We start from the raw sequence: 18540 nt of genomic DNA on the forward strand, positions 1-18540 counted from the left end.
ATTTCCATTTCTCTAGGAGGTGGGTCAAAAAGGATCTTGCTGTGATTTATGTCATAGACTGTTCTGCCTATGTTTTCCTCTAAACAAATAGCTTTTTAAATTCTACTTACCATTAATTACCAAAAACTGAAAATTTAAGTAAGTTATTTCAATAAACTGATTTAATTATGAGTTTCCAGGAGTAATATCCAAACATAAAAATCTCAACAAAAAGATTATTTTTAATTAAATATAAATAAATAACCCAGTACCTTTTTAAAGTCAGTTGAATCATCCTTTTCTAGCCTGCTACTGTAAGGTTTTCTTTCTTCTGAGTAACTGTACGATCCAGAGCGACCCAGCAAGGAATCATACCGATCACTAGCTGATGTAGAACTGATTTCATATCTTCAAAAGATGAGTTTGAGTCAAAATCTTTATTATAGGCTTTCACAACTTACATTAACATGCATCCTAGTATATTAAACTAGATATTCCAAAATAGTAGGTAATATTCTCCTTCATCGGTTATCTAATTAACTTTCATGATATATAATAAATAAATGGGAAGTTATTTTTAACACTAATTTCCCTTAACTGAGAAGGGAAGTTCAAAATCTCTATATTTGAAAGTCAAAACTGGTTTTACATCATGATGAATTATTTCAACAATTTTAAACTGTACATTTTTTTCCCCCACATTTTAACATCTCTAAAATCAGAACAAGGCTTACAATTGATGGGTATTATAGTTTAACTGGTAGCACTTTTCCTTTTTTTAAGTGGCATACAATTGTATTTTAAAATTAGTAACATTTTAGATGGTGAACTAACTAGAGTCTATCTGAAGTGATAGATAGTACTATGCCATTTTATATAAGGGACTTGATTGTCTGTGAATTTTGGTATCCGCTGCGGAAGCCAGGGCGGGGGGGGGCGGGGGGAATCCTGGAACCAATCCCTCAGGGATACCGAGGGATAACAGAACAGTTTGTCCTAAACAAGAAGAACATATCTCATTTGAAAATGAGGATCCTCTTATTATCTAGTTCTGAATTTGTGTTACTTTTTCTGATAAATGCTACTGCCTCTACACTTCAATTCAATAGAATCATCAGTATATAAAAATTTGTTCTTAGTTTTTACAAAGCTTTGGTTAACAATTATGGGCAAGAGGAACAAAAATTAGATTCAAGGATATTGTGGAGGTTCTCTGAAAAGATGAACAATTTGAGCTAGATGACACTTTTAAAAAGTGTCTTCATTGGTTTTCTTTTATCTGAAGCAGGGATAAGAGAGAAGATTCTGAATACCTAGTGAAATAAATTTCTGGTGGGTTTCATCAGTCTCTGATGTGAATAATGAGATGGTCAGTGTTTAAGTAACTTAGGATGGTTAGGAAAACTAAGAAAAGTTATCACTGTTGCAAAGATCTGAGAAAAAGTCTTTCTTAGTGACTTACTATAACTATTGAACTAGAAGTAAAGCCATTGATAAAGAAAGCTATTAACACTTATCAGGTCATCTAAATATCTACAGATTTTTTTATTATTAAAATAATTCTACCAACTTAAAAAATTTATAAATATCTAGCAATATATTTTTAGAAAGGATAAAAATGAGTAAAAGGTCAGTAAAAGAAAAGAAAAAAAAAAAAAGTAAAACATACCTAGAAATGGAATCCGTCTATAAAGAGAGAAAAACATAAGCATAACTAAATTTTTATGCTTTCATTAAAGTAACTTATTGATTTATCAAGAAAATTTAACATCAATACTATTTTCACACTATTAAACTAACACCTATTTATTATATATACTTTAATGTAGTTGTTCTTACAAAGAAATTCTAGGACAGTCACTGTATATTTCTACTTGTCTAATACTATACGATTACATTTGCCAATTTATAGTCATATTTTGTGAATTTCTACAAAATGGCACCATACATTATTTTTTTAATTAGAAGGAAAAAAAAGAGAGACTAAGACATATCCATTACTTACAACCTGTTTAGCAGGAAAAAGTAACATTTATATTAAGAAATGCAAGTTTATTATGGGACATCTCAAAGCAATTATCTTTCCCATTTTTGTTTTTGAGGCCATCGGAGACAAACAAATGAATGCCTAAAGTATTTTACGTATGACAGTATATACATATTTTGCTTAAAATTTATTTTCTGGAAATCCAGCTATACGTTCCTTCAAAGTTTAGCAATTAGGAGACAGGAAATTATAATTAATTTTCTTAAGCAAGTGGTATGCTATACTGAAGTTCCAAAACTCTTCTTATCTAAATAGTGAAATGATTAATAGGATAAAATAGTCTTATTGAAGTCAAAGAATTTTTTGGGGATGGTCATCTTTAGCTCTTTCTCTTTCTACTGAAACACGCAATCTATAATTTTCTATAAAATAACTATTCAGAAACGGTTTGTTAAATTTCTGAAATTAGATATTTATACTTAACCTTGAATGCACTGTGAAATTACTGGGTTCCTTTGGGACTGTCTGAAGTCTCATTCAGACTAAAAATGTCTTCCTAAGTCTATTTAAGTTTCCTTTGCAAAACCAATTTCTTACCTGCTTCCTATTTTTTTGATGTAATGCTTTACTTTATTGATTTATTCTTTAGTTTTATAATAATGAACAATTTTGAAGTTAAATTTCAATTTTCATGATATCATTCAAATTCATAAGCTGCTAAAAGAGTAGATTTTGAAAGTTCTTATCACAAGAAAAAAAACTTGTACTTATGTGTGGTGATGATGTTAACTGGACTTATTGTGCTAATCATTTCACACTACACAAATATTAAATAACAACTTTGTACATGTGCAACTAATATAATGTTATATGTCAATTATATCTCAATTTAAAAAAAGAGCAGAAACAAACAAAAGATATTATTTATCCAAATTCAGGAAACTAGCCACACATGAAATAAAATGTATACATATCAAATGAAAACATCACATCTCACCTCACAGTCTGCACTCTGGTTCACTGATTTAAAATTTAAGAATAAATAAAAACTCCAAGTAGTCATAGAAATCACTCAAATTCTATTTCTTTGCCTTTAAAAAGCATGGTTTTTAAAGTATTGGTTATGTTTTATATTTTAAAAATTGTAGTAGAAAGCACATAAAACAAACCATACCCTGTAAGCCACTTTTAAGAGTATAGTTCAGTAGCGCTGACAATATTCACACTGTTGTGCAATAGCTCTCTAGAATTTTTTTCATCTTGCAAAACTGTGATTTTATACTCATTAAACAAATCCCCATATCCTCCTACCCCTAGCTCCCGGCAACCACAATTCTACTTTCTGCTACCCATGAGTTTGAATACTCTAGGTACCTCATTTAAGTGGAATCATACACTATGTGTTTCTTGTGACCTGCTTATTTCACTTAGCATAATGTCCTTGTGGTTCCATGTGTTTTAAAATTATTTTTCCAAAGTAAAAATGCCCTTTAAGTTTTTCTGATTACAGTACCATAAGCTCATATAAAATACCACAGTATAAAAAGTTCCTCTATAATTCCCCATCTCTCAAACACCCTAGATAACCACTGTTAATCTTTTCTGTATACATATCTTTGTGAACACATAAAATATCTATCCATGCAAATACATTCTGATATATTCCCAACTAATAGACAATGAGGATGTTTTCAATATTTTGCTTCAAGAGCCATGCTGCTGTTAACACTGTAGACTTGTTTTTCCAAACTTAAGTCATTTCATTGGGAATATATTTCTCAAAGTGGAATTGCTAAGCTAAAAGGCATGAACTTTTTCTCAAGCCTTCAGATTTGTACTGCTAAACTGATTTCCCAAGAAAACATATTAATTATAATCCCAAAATCTTATATGAAAATGCCTATTTCAATACTAATCACGCCAAACCTAAGCATTATTAACCTTTGCCAATTTCACTTTTGTATTAATTGTTTGGTTATTAATGAGAATAAATGTACTTTAAGCTTGTTGGCCATTTATATTTCTTCTTTTGTAACATTTATAAATTTCATGGATTCTGCCTCTGTTTTACTGTCTTTTAAATAGTACAAATATCTTTTAAGTGCTACAAAAGAGGGCTAAGCTTATTTACTTTTTAAAAATTTATTTATTTATTTATGGCTGCATTGGGTTTTCATTGCTGTGCACAGGCTTCCTCTAGTTGCGGCAAGTGGGGGCTACTCTTCGCTGCGGTGCGCGGGCTTCTCACTGCGGTGGCTTCTTTTGTTGTGGAGCATGGGCTCTAGGCGCACGGGCTTCAGCAGTTGTGGCTCACGGGCTCTAGGGCACAGGCTCAGTAGTTGTGGCGCATGGGCTTAGTTGCTCCACGGCTGTGGGATCTTCCTGGACCAGGGATCGAACCCGTATCCCCTGCATTGGCAGGCGGATTCATAACCACTGCACCATCAGGGAAGTCCAGCTTATTTACTTTTTTTTTTTTTGCGGTACGTGGGCCTCTCACTGTTGTGGCCTCTCCCATTGCGGAGCACAGGCTACAGACGCACAGGCTCAGCGGCCATGGCTCATGGGCCCAGCCGCTCCGCGGCATGTGGGATCTTCCTGGACCGGGGCACGAACCCATGTCCCCTGCATCGGCAGGTGGACTCTCAACCACTGCGCCACCAGGGAAGCCCCAGCTTATTTACTTTTAACTGAGCAAATGTGTCTCAATTTTAATAAGGGCATCTTTTTTGCCATTTTCTAGCTTTACATGTTTAAATAATCAAATCTGCTAATCTTTTCTTTTTAGTTTCTCGCCTTGGTGTCTGTCTTACTTAAATTTTTGATTTATTACTAATGTTCTTTTCATGGTAAAAGTTTTATCATCCAATAGTTTAATGAAAGCAAATTATAATAATCCAAGCAACAGAAGCCCCATTTTTGGAAAGAATGAACCATATTATGATAAAGTAATTCAAATTTCACCTTAATTTTAATTTATATCTTGAAGGTAGCTTCACAGGTAATTCAAAATATTTAACAACTTTTCGGCAACTTACAATTTAGTTTGAAGCGAAAAAGTATATGCTACAAAGCCATTTTTCAAATTGGTGAACTGGGATTCTATAAACTGAATACAAGTTTTGTTTATCAAACACACTTCTGAGGTAATGATAAAATGCACCGAACAATTGTATTGCTCATACTTTTTCACAGAAAAAAAAAGGGCTGATGCTACAAATTTTCATAAGAGAGCAACACTTATTTAGCGGAAGCACTTTTCTAGTCTATTGTAAAGACACTATGGGTTAGTGTCTTAACCTCCACTCTTCCTTTTCCTCATGGTACAGCAGTCATTAAGTTTAGATGAGATGGTACGTAGCCCGCATTAGCAGCAAAACGGCTGCAATATATCAGTGGTAGGCCTTGTCTGACATAGAGGGTTGTGTAATATAACTGAATTATAAAAAATTCTCTTTGTTTAATCCAGTTTAAGCTGGGTTTTGCATTACTTGTAACTGAAAAAAATGCTAGAACAAAGTAAGATCCAAACAATCCTCTAGTTTTAAAATGAACAAAGACTATTTAAATTGTTTGGAACTAAGAAAAATTTTCTTCATAGAAACAATATTCTACTCAACCTTAATGTATCTCATGTATAATTTTAACAGTAAAACTTAAATACAACATATATCAATATGCTTCAAAATTTGTAAGCCAGAAAACTTTGTAAGCCAGAATATCTTTCCCCTCCTATCCCAGCCTGCTGGGATAGGAGATCTGGGTGATATGGCAGTGAGAAGGGTCAGCTGGAGATGGTTTACTAATTCCTTTGCTTTTGTTTACCTGTCCATTGTTTTTCCTTGAAAGATGGGAGTTCATAGTGTACCAATGGGCAAGGAAGATGATGGACAAGTTTACAGAATATAATAAAGAAGAGGTATAGGTGAAATGGGGGAGTGCTGACAACTGATAGGCAAAGGGTTTAAAAATGACAAAACTTTTGCCCTGCAAATAATTTACCCTTGTTAGTAATTAATTTCTCAATCTGTCTGGCTATCTAAAGGTAAAATAAAAGTAACTTTTGGGTCAAAATAGGCCCTAAGAGTAATGTCCAGAGTCACCTAGCACAGAGAACCAACTTCTGGGCACTTCACATTATTGTAGATTCCTGCGATTGAAAGTAATTTTAACAGCTTTATGTAGGAACGCCAAGTCAAAATGAAGAAAATATGATCAGAATACGATTTCAGGCTAGACAGTGCTGAGTATAAAAGATTAAGACTAACTTATGTTGTACAGATCTACCCTTATGTGAATACAGCTCTTGTAAGTATGTCAGCTTTGTGTACAGCCAAACAATAGGGAACAGAGGGGCAAAAAAACTAGTGGGAAGAAACTTTCATCATTTGCTAGCTATGCAACCTTGTCATTCAAACTTGCCTTAGTTTCTTCATCAATACTGAGGGGGCGAGGTGGGGGGGCTTTTCCTGAAGATTATTGAGGAAGATCAGCTGTGATAATGAATGTAAAATCCTTTAGAGACACTACATTTCTAAACAAATGTAAAGCAAGTTAAAATGACCTATTATCTTCTCCAGAATACAACTTTGCCATTTACAAAACTAAAATCTGGACCTGGTAAGGTATGCACTACTTCTGGATATTCTTTAGATACTTTTCTTTGGTCAAAGGTTATTACAGGTAGCCCCTGCTTTTCAAAAGTTCGTTTACGCCACTTTGCTTTTACGAAAAAAGGCAAAAAGTGCAAACAGTACTCAACATGTTTTACAGCGAGCCATTATAGAGGCAGCACACCCTCAGCAGCAAAAGAGACACCGCCAAGCTCCTTCCCTGGGAACTACACTCAGTTTAAGCTGCCACAGCTTTGGACTGTGTCTTTGAGCACCGCGATTTATCTCAATTTATCTCTTGCATCCGGTAGCAAGATGTGTCCTAAAGTAATTCCCTCCTCACTTTATGTGGCTTACTGAAGATTATGGAACACTCTACTTTTGGACAGCAGTGGAAAACTGTATTCTCTTCTTTGTTTTTTCTTTTCAACTTTGAAGGTTAATTTACATATTTCTTTTCAACTTTGAAGGTTCATACAATAAACTACATCCACTTAGAGAACACAGTTTGATGAGTTTTGACAGTTGTGTATATCCAAAAATATACCTCTACAATCAAGATCTAGAACAATTCCCAATGTCTCTAAAATACTCTTTGTGCCCCTTTCCAGTCCCTCCACGCCTGATTCCAGAAAACCACTGATGGTCTACCCCCAGCAGGCAGGTACAGTGTGCAGTAACTGTCTGACATGAATAAATATAAACACAAGTAAAGAGTAACCCTTAAAAAATACGAATACTTCTAAATACAAAAAATAATGTTATTTACCTGAGTTTCTTTCTTATTGGATCCCTCTTCTGTATCAGATTGTTGTTCTTGTTCATTTTCATCACTCTAAAATAGATTTTAGAAAAGTAAAGATAAATTTCAAACGGTTAATATTTAAATACATTAGGGTTTTTGTAATTTAAAAGGACCCTTGAGAAAAACCTAATAGGAAATGGATCAAAAGGAAAACTTTTTTTTTTTTTTTTTAGGAAAACTTTTTTAAGTGTGACTTTTTTTGCCTTATTTAGAGGAAGCCTATTTTGTCTGCATGGTACAATATAAGTAAGTTAGCGTATATGGTGAAGAAAGACCATCTACCTAACATTCTGATTTAGGAAACACATACTGGGGATGAGGAAGCTGGAGGCTTAGCATGAAAAAGATGATACTCAATTTTATATTGTAATGTTACGGCGTGTACTTTAATAGTCAATATAGATACTATGTAGCTGCTCAACTATAACGAGGGAGCAAAAATAGGAAACTCATTAAGTAAGAAAAACTCTATTCTATAAGCTTGGCAAGATTTATACAACGGTCCTATTATATTTAGGTAGTTCAGCTATCTAGAAATTTTTTGGGAATTTACAGCACACCAAATAGAAAACTAAGGTCTCAGTAGGCTAAAAACCTAGACTCCCAGACAATAGGAATGTTCTACTAGAAGGCCTGAACATCTCAACAAACCATAAAGGACTGAAAGAAAAGGGAAATTTGCAATCAAACATATCTGGCTCAGGCTCACTATAAAAATACCGCAGGCTTTAAAACTAAATCATCCTATTTCACACTGGTACAGCTATTTTCAGCTCTGTGACTTAGTGTAAATTTATTAAAAAAAATTTTGAGCCACAGTTATCTCTTCCACAAGTGGGGATAAAAACCTTATAGAATTGCCCTAAGGATTATAGAGGATCTTTGTACAAACTATCATGTGGTACCTATCAAAAATGATATGTGAAGTTACTAAGTGAACAGGAGAAATCAATGCTCCTAATGCCAGTATTACTTATTAATATAAATGTATTAATTCCGCAACACGAACTAATTGTCTTTATGCGTTACTGTTTCATGGAAGAACACAGGAACTGGAAATTTAAAAAGTGGGGAGGGGGACTTCCCTGGTGGCACAGTGGTTAAGAATCCGCCTGCCAATGCAGGGGACACGAGTTTGATCCCTGGTCCAGGAAGATCCCACATGCCGTGGAGCAACTAAGCCCATGCGCCACAACTACTGAGCCTGCACTCTAGAGCCTGTGAGCCACGACTACTGAGCCCGCGTGCCTAGAGCCCGTGCTCCCCAACAAGAGAAGCCACCGCAATGAGAAGCCCGTGCACCGCAACAAAGAGTAGCCCCCACTTGCCGCAACTAGAGAAAGCCCAAGCGCAGCAACGAAGACCCACCGCAGCCAAAAATAAATAAATTTATTTAAAAAAAAAAAAAAAAGTGGGGAGGCTCAGAGGTCCTGAAAAGTAGTAACTAAGGAAAAAAAAAGGAAACCTAATAATATAACAGAGTAAAAACACTACCTTATCTTTGACAGAGCCCTTGGTTCTTTTTGTATATTTTCTGACATAGGTTCAATCATGAGGCCATGAAAAGGGAAGGAGACTTGTGCTGATGGTTGATTAGAACACAATTCAACGCAAGCTCAAATTAAAAAGATGAGTATTGCCCATATGGATCTCAGGAAGAATTCTTATAATGCTGGTTAAGTGTATGACTCCAGAAAGTGGATTTTTGAAGGGAGAGCTGGTATAAATAAAATTGGGGAAAAATAAATACCATATAATAAAACTTTGCCTGTTAACCCCCTAATACATATAAGTTATTAAAAAGATAATTTTTAAGTAGTAAGAGTTACTATGTTAAGGTGCTAAGACTGTGAGGTTTTATGTTACTCCTATTAAAATGTTACCGGGCAATCAGTGAGAATCAACCAGACATCATGTACTTCCTGACAGAGGACAAAACACCCTGCCAAGAAAATACTGAACCAAAATCTGATCATTTCTCTACCTCAAACTACCAATTTATAGGAAACATAAAAAGCTACATGACTGTGTTAAACTACAGTTCAGGGATATAACCCAGTTCATTAAAAAATAACTGTAAGAAAAAAAGAGATGGAGGACATAACTGATTACAAGAGACTTTAAAGAAATAACTAATCATAATGTATGGTCCTTATTTGGTTTCTACTCAAATTAGCAAAGTATAAAATTAGAACAGGGACTTCCCTGGTGGTCCAGTGGGTAAGACTGTGCTCCCAATGCAGGGGGCCCGGGTTTGATCCCTGGTCGGGGAACTAGATCCCGCACGCATGCCGCAACTGAGAGTTCACATGCCGCAACTAAGAGTCCTCATGCCTCAACTAAAAGACCCCGCATGCTGCAACTAAGACCTGGCGATGCCAAAATAAATAAATAAATAACTATTTAGGATTTCCCTGGTGGCGCAGTGAGAATCTGCCTGCCAATGCAGGGGACACAGGTTCGAGCCCTGGTCTGGGAAGATCCCACATGCCGTGGAGCAACTAAGCCCGTGCACCACAACTACTGACCCTGCGCTCTAGAGTCCCTGAGCCACAACTACTGAGCCCACACCCCGCAACTACTGAAGCCCGTGTGCCTAGAGCCTGTGCTCCATAACAAGAGAAGCCACTGCAATGAGAAGGCTGAGCACCGCAACAAAGAGTAGCCCCCGCTCACCACAGTTAGAGAAAGCCCATGCGCAACAACCCAATGCAGCCAAAAATAAAACAGTCTATGGCAAAACTGAGAAATCTAACACTAAATGCCTACTGAGGAGGGTCTCGCAACAGAGCAAATAAATTCTAGCCATATGCCCAGAAAGATTCAGGAATTGTAGATTTAAAAAAAACCAAAAATAAATAAATAAAAAAAATAACTATTTAAAAAATAAAATAAAATTACAATAAACCATTTATGGTAATATGAGTCAACAGGACATTAAAACTGACTGAATATTCAATATTAAGGATTTATTGTCAATTTATTTAAAAATAAACATGATCATGGTATTGTGATCACTTATTATATGATAACGTATTGTGGTTACTTTTATTATTTTTTAAAAATAAAATTCTAATATTTTTAAAAAAGGTGTCCTTATTTCTTAAAAATACAGACTGAGGGCTTCCCTGGTGGCGCAGTGGTTGGGAGTCCGCCTGCTGATGCAGGGGACGCGGGTTTGTGCCCCGGTCCGGGAGGATCCCACATGCCGCGGAGCGGCTGTGCCAGTGAGCCATGGCCGCTGAGCCTGCGTGTCCGGAGCCTGTTGCTCCGCAGCGGGAGAGGCCACGACAGTGAGAGGCCCGTGTACCGCAAAAAAAAAAAAAAAAAATACAGAATGAAGTTTTTACATATAAAATGATATTACAAAGATTTTCTTCAAAATAATATGGGAGTTGGGAAAGTGGTGGGGATTTAGTTTAAACAATAAATACCTGGGGTAGGGCCATATTCTTTTTTATGTTTGAACTTTTCTGTATTAAAAAATTTTTTTAATGAAAAAAACAATCAACTGGCTAAAAATACAATCCTCCCAAAACCAAATTATTTTGCCTTCGTGTAGGTATATGTTGTATTGAAACAGTATAAATTTCACTTTAACCACGTTACCCCACAGCTCTTCTTTCTCTTGCATATGAATATCAATGTCAGGCATACAATCAGGAATCAAGAAAAAAAATTAAATTTATAGGATTGTTATAATTTGATAAGTAAAGCACTGCATCTATCCAGCATCACTTGAGATGGAAATAATTGTTATGTATATCATAATCATATTCATGAGAATAGGATTAAATGTAAAGCATCTTTCTTTCAAGAACCGCTAAGATAAATGAGCAGTTTAACCATTATACAATAATCAACATTTGTACACTGAGCTGCAGCCATTATTATTTTTATTCCAATATTGGGACAGTATTGTTACTTTTAATACCAGAAATCTAAGTAGTTGTTTATTCTTGTAAAGAAGAACTCTTCTGATTTAAATAAGTCAGCTCAAACACATAGTGATGATCTAAAGAATATATAATCTGAGGCGTATAAGAAATCATTAGTGTACATTCTTGGAAAGATTAAGCATACTATCAAGTAGTTATATTTTAATAGGTTCTCACATCTTGTGTCCAGAATGAAACTCCTGTAGATCTTCTTTTCTCTCTTGGTCGCCGTCGTTCTCTGATTGATTTAGGTTGTGATTTATCTTCTCCCTCTTTTTCTTCTTCTCTCTTTTCTCCCTCTGTTAAGGATTAAAATTATTCATATGGCAGCCATGTATCTTGATAGTATTTTGCAGTGTGACTTAGAAAATAATTCTAAGTCAACCTCCTTTGTGAAGCCTTCTAAAATTCTCTAATCAGAAATAAATTTTGCCCCTCCCAGGGCTCCTATAACATGTGGCTTAAACATGTATCTGTATCTCTCATTAGATACGTTTTTGAGAATCAAGATAAGAACTGATTTAAATTACTTCATTTTTCTAGTGCCTAAAACAAAAATTTTGCTAAAAAGACACACTTACTATTTGCTGAACAGAAAATAATTGAATCCTATGAAGAGAATGGGGTCCCAGTTATTAACATCTGACAGGAAGATAGTTATTATACCTAACATTAACACTTCAAGATAGTTATTATAACCAAACAGTGCATAATGATGGAACAGCTAGTGGGCATCATACGAATTTATCAGTTTCTGCTTCTACCATTCCCAGTCTTTCTTCAGCAGTAGAATGAATACAGTAGTCACTGAATTTTCTATTAGTATCTAAGAGCAAACCTTTTTTTGTGTTGCTGGGAAAAAAATTATCTTTTATTAAAAACAAATCAATGTAAACAAATGTTAGTCTTCAAATTTGTTCCCTTCCTGGGATAGTTAAAATAGCTTCAGACTCACATACTAGAAGAATATTAGGGCCTCTGAATATGCTGTAAAAAGTAGACAGGGCTTCCCTGGTGGTGCAGTGGTTGGGAGTCTGCCTGCCAATGCTGGGGACACGGGTTCAATCCCTGGTCCAGGAGGATCCCACATGCCGTGGAGCGGCTAAGCCTGTGTGCCACAACTACTGAGCCTGCGCTCTAGAGCCCACGAGCCACAACTACTGAAACCTGCGTGCCGAGGGCCCATGCTCCACAACAGGAGAAGCCACCGCAATGAGAGGCCCGCACACCGCAACAAGGAGTGGCCCCTGCTTACTGCAACTGGAGAGAGCCCTCGCGCGCAATGAAGACCCAACGCAGCCCCCCAAAAAAAGTAGATTGTAAAAAAAAAAAAACAAAGACATATGGAACAAAGTAACGTTAAAAATGATTTTTAAAAGGCTCCTTGTGTCATTGTCTCCTTGCTGTGAAGAAAAAGAAGCAAAAGAAACCCCAAAATTACAGTATTAAGAGGGGTTTTAAAGTTGCTTTTAGAATTAGTTTACAGCAAAGGTCGCAAACTCCAACATAGAGAGTGGCCATCCAGGTTACATAAAGAGGTAAAATGGGCCAGGAGGGCACTACTCCAAAGGGGTGGGGGTGGGGCTGCTACTACTTGGCTCTAATCAATTGTTGACCTGTGAGAATTCAGAGCCAGTGTTGCCGTATCTTCCAACTTTTCAACAGAAGACAGAAATCTGAACTTTTAAGCAGATACCGCTAACTTTAAATGTTTGCTCAAAATTTTTACAAACATTAGATGGGTCTCACACTTACTGGTTTAAAGAACTGAAATATTTCAATGACCAACAAAAGAAAAGCCAGCTGGAAGTTGAAAATAATTTAATTTTCTGAGTTTATTCCTACATGATTACTGATATTATCATGACTAATACTATGAAATTTTGCTTTTTTTAAAAAAAATGTTAATTAATTAATTTTATTTTTGGCTGCGTTGGGTCTTTGTTGCTGTGCGCGGGCTTTTCTCTAGTTGCGGCGAGCAGGGGCTACTCTTCGTTGCAGTGTGCAGGTTTCTCATTGCGGTGGCTTCTCTTGTTGCAGAACACGGGCTCTAAGTGCATGGGCTTCAGTAGTTGTGGATCACGGGCTCTAGAGCGCAGGCTCAGTAGTTGTGGCGCACGGGCTTTGTTGCTTGCCGGCATGTGGGATCTTCCCAGACCAGAGCCCGAACCCGTGTTCCCTGCATTGGCAGGCGGATTCTTAACCACTGCGCCACCATGGAAGCCCGAGATTTTGCTTTTAAAATATTAAATACCTACAATTAGGAATAATTTATTTAGTAGCCATCTCTTATTTAAAGGAGGAGTTAATTAGTGTTTACATAGGAAGCTTATATGAAGTAATAGGAAATGTTAATAGCATCAATATGCCAATATACAGCTGAAAAAGAAATCTATTTCTCAAGAAATAAGCATAAAAATAAGTTTTTTTGGCAAAGATATTACATAAGTTAAATGATTTTTGTTTAAAACAATTTCACAGAAAACAGTTAAAAGATATCTACATAATATGCAAGAAATGACTTGAAACATTAATAAACTGCTCCTAGAAATAATCAATAAACTGCTCCTAGAAATAATCACCCCACCAGTTCTTCTATACTAACTTTTCTATGTTGATGGACATAAAGATTTTTGAAGGCAATAAAGATATACATATCAATGCCAGACCACATTATTTTCTGTTTTTATTTTCTACTTTTCTCATTCTCAACCATCATGTTCTTTCTGGTTAGGTAGAATGAGTCCCAGTTTAGGATGTTGTTACTCTTCTGTTAAACTACTAGGAAAAACCAAGTCAAAGAATTAATCTGAAGGAAACAAAGTGTTTTCAAAATCTGGTCTTCTTACCTCTTTCATTTTCCTTTGTTAATCCTCTGGAGTAAGCAGAAGTTATACCTACAAGACTATTTGGCCTGTTTAGTTGACTTGAAGCATAGAGTGAACTGCCCATGGTAGAAAGTGAAGAGGATGGAGTGGTTGAACTTGAAGTTGATACTGGTCTGTAGCGTTGATAAGTCTGTGAAACATTAAAATTAACAACCATTTGAAATATAAACATAGATAAAAACATATAAGACACTTAAATTCATTTCAAAGGAAAAGTAACGTTCTAATCATGTCAAAATAATTTAGATTTCCAGTTAAAATCCTTATGAATATTTTGTATATGGTTTGTTAGTATATAAATCTCTTGCATTTTGAGAATCACAAGAACTACCCGTGCCACCTGATCTAGTGCTGTTGTTGGTATACTATTACCTCATCATATGTTCTGGAGTACTTTTGTTTATATTCATCTTCTCTAGATGTTTCTGACTCCTTCTTTTCTTCTTGCTTCTCTTTATCCTGTTTTTCTTTTTCCTCTTTTTCTTTTTCTTCATTTTCTTGTTCTCTGGTTCGGGTAGAACGACTCCTTCCTATCGTTTTCTCAGCTTCCTGAAGATCAGTCAATGTCACCCCCTGCACGCAAAAAAAGATAAATTTAATTATGAGAGGTATTAAAGCTCATTTCAAAGGAATATTTTATAAGTAGATATATTAAATACGAATGTATTAAAAGTCAAATATGCATGTTTGGAATTGGTTTGCAAATTGAAACAGAATTTCTAGTCACATTCATTCTATGAAGAATCATCATGAGCAAGCACAATAATAGGTACTGGGAAAGAAATAAAATATGTGCGAGAAATTGTCTCTGTATTCAAGAAATTAACAGAATAGCACAGGAACTGACCATATGAATATAAATATTCCCAAGAAGTTCAGAGAAAGAAGGAAAAGCCAATATATGCATTATTTATGTATTAAATTTATATATATTTATGTTTCTATATATGTATATGCACACAGAGAAGATTTCAGTAAAGAAGTAATTTTTGAAGGTTAAGTCTTGAAAAGAATAGGTTGGATTTCAAGAAGTTAAGGCACGAAGACAGAAAAAATATGTTAAGTAATGGCAAGGATTAAACACTTGAATCTAGGGACTTCTCTGGTGGTCCAGTGGTAAAGAATCCGTCGTCCAATGCTGGGCATGTGGGTCTGATCCCTGGTCGGGGAAATAAGATCCCACATGCCGTGGGGCAACTAAGCCCGTGTGCCACAACTACCGAGCTCGCGTGCCTCAACAAGAGAGCCCACGTGCTGCAAACTATTGAGCCCATGCACTCTGGAGCCTGTGCACCACAACTACAGAGCCCACATGCCCTGGAGCTCACGTGCCATAACTAGAGAGAGAAAACCCGCACACCACAACTAGAGAGAAGCCCACATGCTGCAACGAAGAGCCCATGTGCCTCACCGAAAAGATCCCACATGCCTCAACGAAGATCCTGCGTGTTGCAACTAAGACCCAAGGTGGCCGAAAAAATAAATAAAATAAATAAATAAACAGTTGAATCTGGACTTTGGAGCCCCTCAACTGTAGGAAAGGGAAGACACGAGAGATATAGGAGAGAGAATGGCAAGTGGATAAGAAGATGATAACTAGCTTGAGTGACATTTTTCTCATACTTGTATATCAGCTTTTTGATATACCTAATATAAAAGACCTATTTCCCATACCTTCCAAATACGCATAGAATTCTTTAATAATTATGCCACATCATATATGATTAATTTTAACACTGATCAAATATCCTGAGCCAGACACTATATTAGGAATAGAAAAATAAATACTTAAAGAGATACAAAGGCATATGCTACTTAGACGAAATGTAACATTAACAGTATAGCCACATAAAAAGGCTACGGTAGGATTACTAAGGCAACTTTTATTTTTTAAGATTTACTCATATTATATAGTGACATCAGTATTTTCACAGAAATGTGAAAAAGGGAAAGATAATTTATTTTGAACTTTTATCAATTATACACATTAACTATACCTGTGTTGATCTTCTAGACTGTCTTGCTTGTCTAGATCTTGCTTTTCTTTGGGATTCAGACTCTTCATCTCTAACAGGAGTGAGGTATGATCTACAGTAATAAATAAAAATTGTCACTTGGAGATGCAATACCTGTGAATATAATTATACACGAATGTGCGTAAGTGAAACATTTAAGTTTAGCATTTTAATGGATTTTAAGAAAGAGTCTTCAGAAAATGGTTAAACCCACTCTGAAATTCAATAATGCAATTTGATAGTTTTTTAGATTGGAACTACTCATATTAACATATTTTTAAAGTTCTTCCTAACCACAGTTTTGGTTTTTTTAAAACCATGTTAACATCATTCCTCTTAGCTCCTTTCCTGATTTTCTGCAACACCATCCTAGATGATATGTGAAGTTACAAGGCTAAACTCTAGACTGTCAATGTCTTCTTATGGTAAAGGACTGAATGTAATATTTAGGATATGGGATGACTAGTGAGGAAGCAGCACTCCCTGCATTCTTGTCATTGTGCATTTACTAATAATGTTTTTGGCAGACATCACACTCTTGTTCATACTTTAAGTTCTCTAAAAATTCAAGTGTTTTTATATACGAATTGCTTTAAAATCAGCATCTTATTCTTGGGTCACTGATTTTCTGATACAGAGAAGAGGATTTGGCATTTATGTTCACTAGATTTTATACTATAAATCTAAGCCTATGTTCCATCCTGTCACACGGTATGCACAACTTCAAAAGCATGCACTCTATGTCAAGAGGTAAATAATGAATTAAAGGGTTGAACAAGCAAAGACAAGACAGAGCCCTGAAACATAAGAAAACTTCCCTCTAATGATCAATATTATTCGGGAAGTTCAATTGTTAACACTTTATCTAGTTATACTACTACCATCTAGCTCACATTTCTCAGAGAACATTCTGAACTTGAGTATCTCTATTTTCTGTTGTTCATTAAGTTTATCAATAACCTATCATCATACCCCTATCTCCAAATGCTATTTTTTAAAAACTCTCATGTTAACTTTAGTGTTCTTCTCAATTTGTAATTCATTCTGCTCTTTAACCTCCCTGACACTATTCACATATTCGTAACAAACTTTAGAATTTATTCTTTGTTTTATGCCTTATGTTTTATTTTTTCTGTGTCCTTTAAAGCTCTAAGTTCAGAGAGTATAACACATCTTCAAACACCTTACAGTTATTTACAGTTCCTTCAGAATTCTTTTTAGAGAACTCTCATTCTTTTTGATACATAGGAATGCGTCTTTCCCTCCAAAATCTTGAATTTTTTGGAATCTGTCTCTCTAAAACTAGAATACAAGATTCATTATTCCTAGGATTTGTCTCCTTGGATAACTAACCCTAAGATGACATAGTCATTTCTCACCCAAGATCCTGGTTGCCTCAATTTCATCAATTAACTACTACTTATTGGTTAAAGTTAGTTCTAGAGGACTGGTTCTTCTTGCTTCTACTCTAATCACAGATAAACTGTAAAGCAAGGTAAATCAAGAAATTCTCAAGAGGGTGTTTTTACTTGAATGAGACATCCAGCAAACTTAGATGAAAATCCCATCACTTCTATATTCTGACTTGTTTTTATCATCTGCTTTGAGAAAGTATCACTTGTGTTCTCTATTCGGTTGAATAACTTATGGCACTATATCATAAGGATAAAACTTTTTTTTCTCTTTATCCGTATGTTTTCTATCACTTTTTACCTCTAGGTTTCTAGAATATCCTGAATGATTATGTCTTTTTGCTATCATAATAGCACTACATTTATCTCATCAATAAGGCACAGCTCATCAAATTGAAGCATTTCATTGAAGAGCTCTATTCTACCAAATTGTGTTTCTATTAAAAACTAGTACTGACTTAAGTTCATAAAATAAAATTTTAATTTTTTTAATTAAAAAAAATTTGTCTCCCTAAAAGTGAAAGGCAAGGGAGAAGTCACTAAATAAAACATTTTGCTTATCACCATTTCCGTAGTTTAACTTTCTCTTAGTTGAAATTCTGTATGGCTTCATCTGTACCAACACACAAACCCAGAGATGAATACAACTGGTAGGATACCTGCCCTCTCTCCATTCTATGATGCTCAAAAGCTTGATATTCCTTTTTCTCCCATTGTTTTATTATTTCTATTGTCTATACATCAATTCTCTTGAGTTTTAAGGTTTTTATTCAGCTGTAACAGATACTTTCTCATTTTTATTACAACTCCAGTGATTTTTCTGGGACAAGAAAGAGGATAACCAATAAATTTGTTATTAGAGTTTAAGAAACATTAATTCTGGAATACAATTTTTGTATTGTT

General features: G+C 35.3%; 1 protein-coding gene across 7 annotated transcripts in view; it reads right to left on the minus strand.

Moving 5' to 3' along the window:
* PPP1R12A (protein phosphatase 1 regulatory subunit 12A) overlaps nt 1–18540 on the minus strand; it is a gene marked incomplete at its 3' end in the record, with an annotated part of 150007 nt that overhangs the window by 14480 nt on the left and 116987 nt on the right. For all 7 annotated transcript variants that reach the window (XM_082850013.1, XM_082850016.1, XM_082850012.1 and 4 more), the window contains 7 exons: nt 16208–16298; nt 14583–14783; nt 14172–14340; nt 11500–11621; nt 7349–7414; nt 1649–1665; nt 252–387 (listed from right to left, as the gene is read on the minus strand). In XM_082850013.1, coding sequence (XP_082706139.1) covers nt 252–387; nt 1649–1665; nt 7349–7414; nt 11500–11621; nt 14172–14340; nt 14583–14783; nt 16208–16298 — 802 coding nt within the window. The remainder of the gene's footprint in view (nt 1–251; nt 388–1648; nt 1666–7348; nt 7415–11499; nt 11622–14171; nt 14341–14582; nt 14784–16207; nt 16299–18540) is intronic.

The sequence above is a fragment of the Leucopleurus acutus genome (assembly GCF_964270905.1).
Source record: "Leucopleurus acutus genome assembly, chromosome: 11".
NCBI lineage: Eukaryota > Metazoa > Chordata > Mammalia > Artiodactyla > Delphinidae > Leucopleurus > Leucopleurus acutus.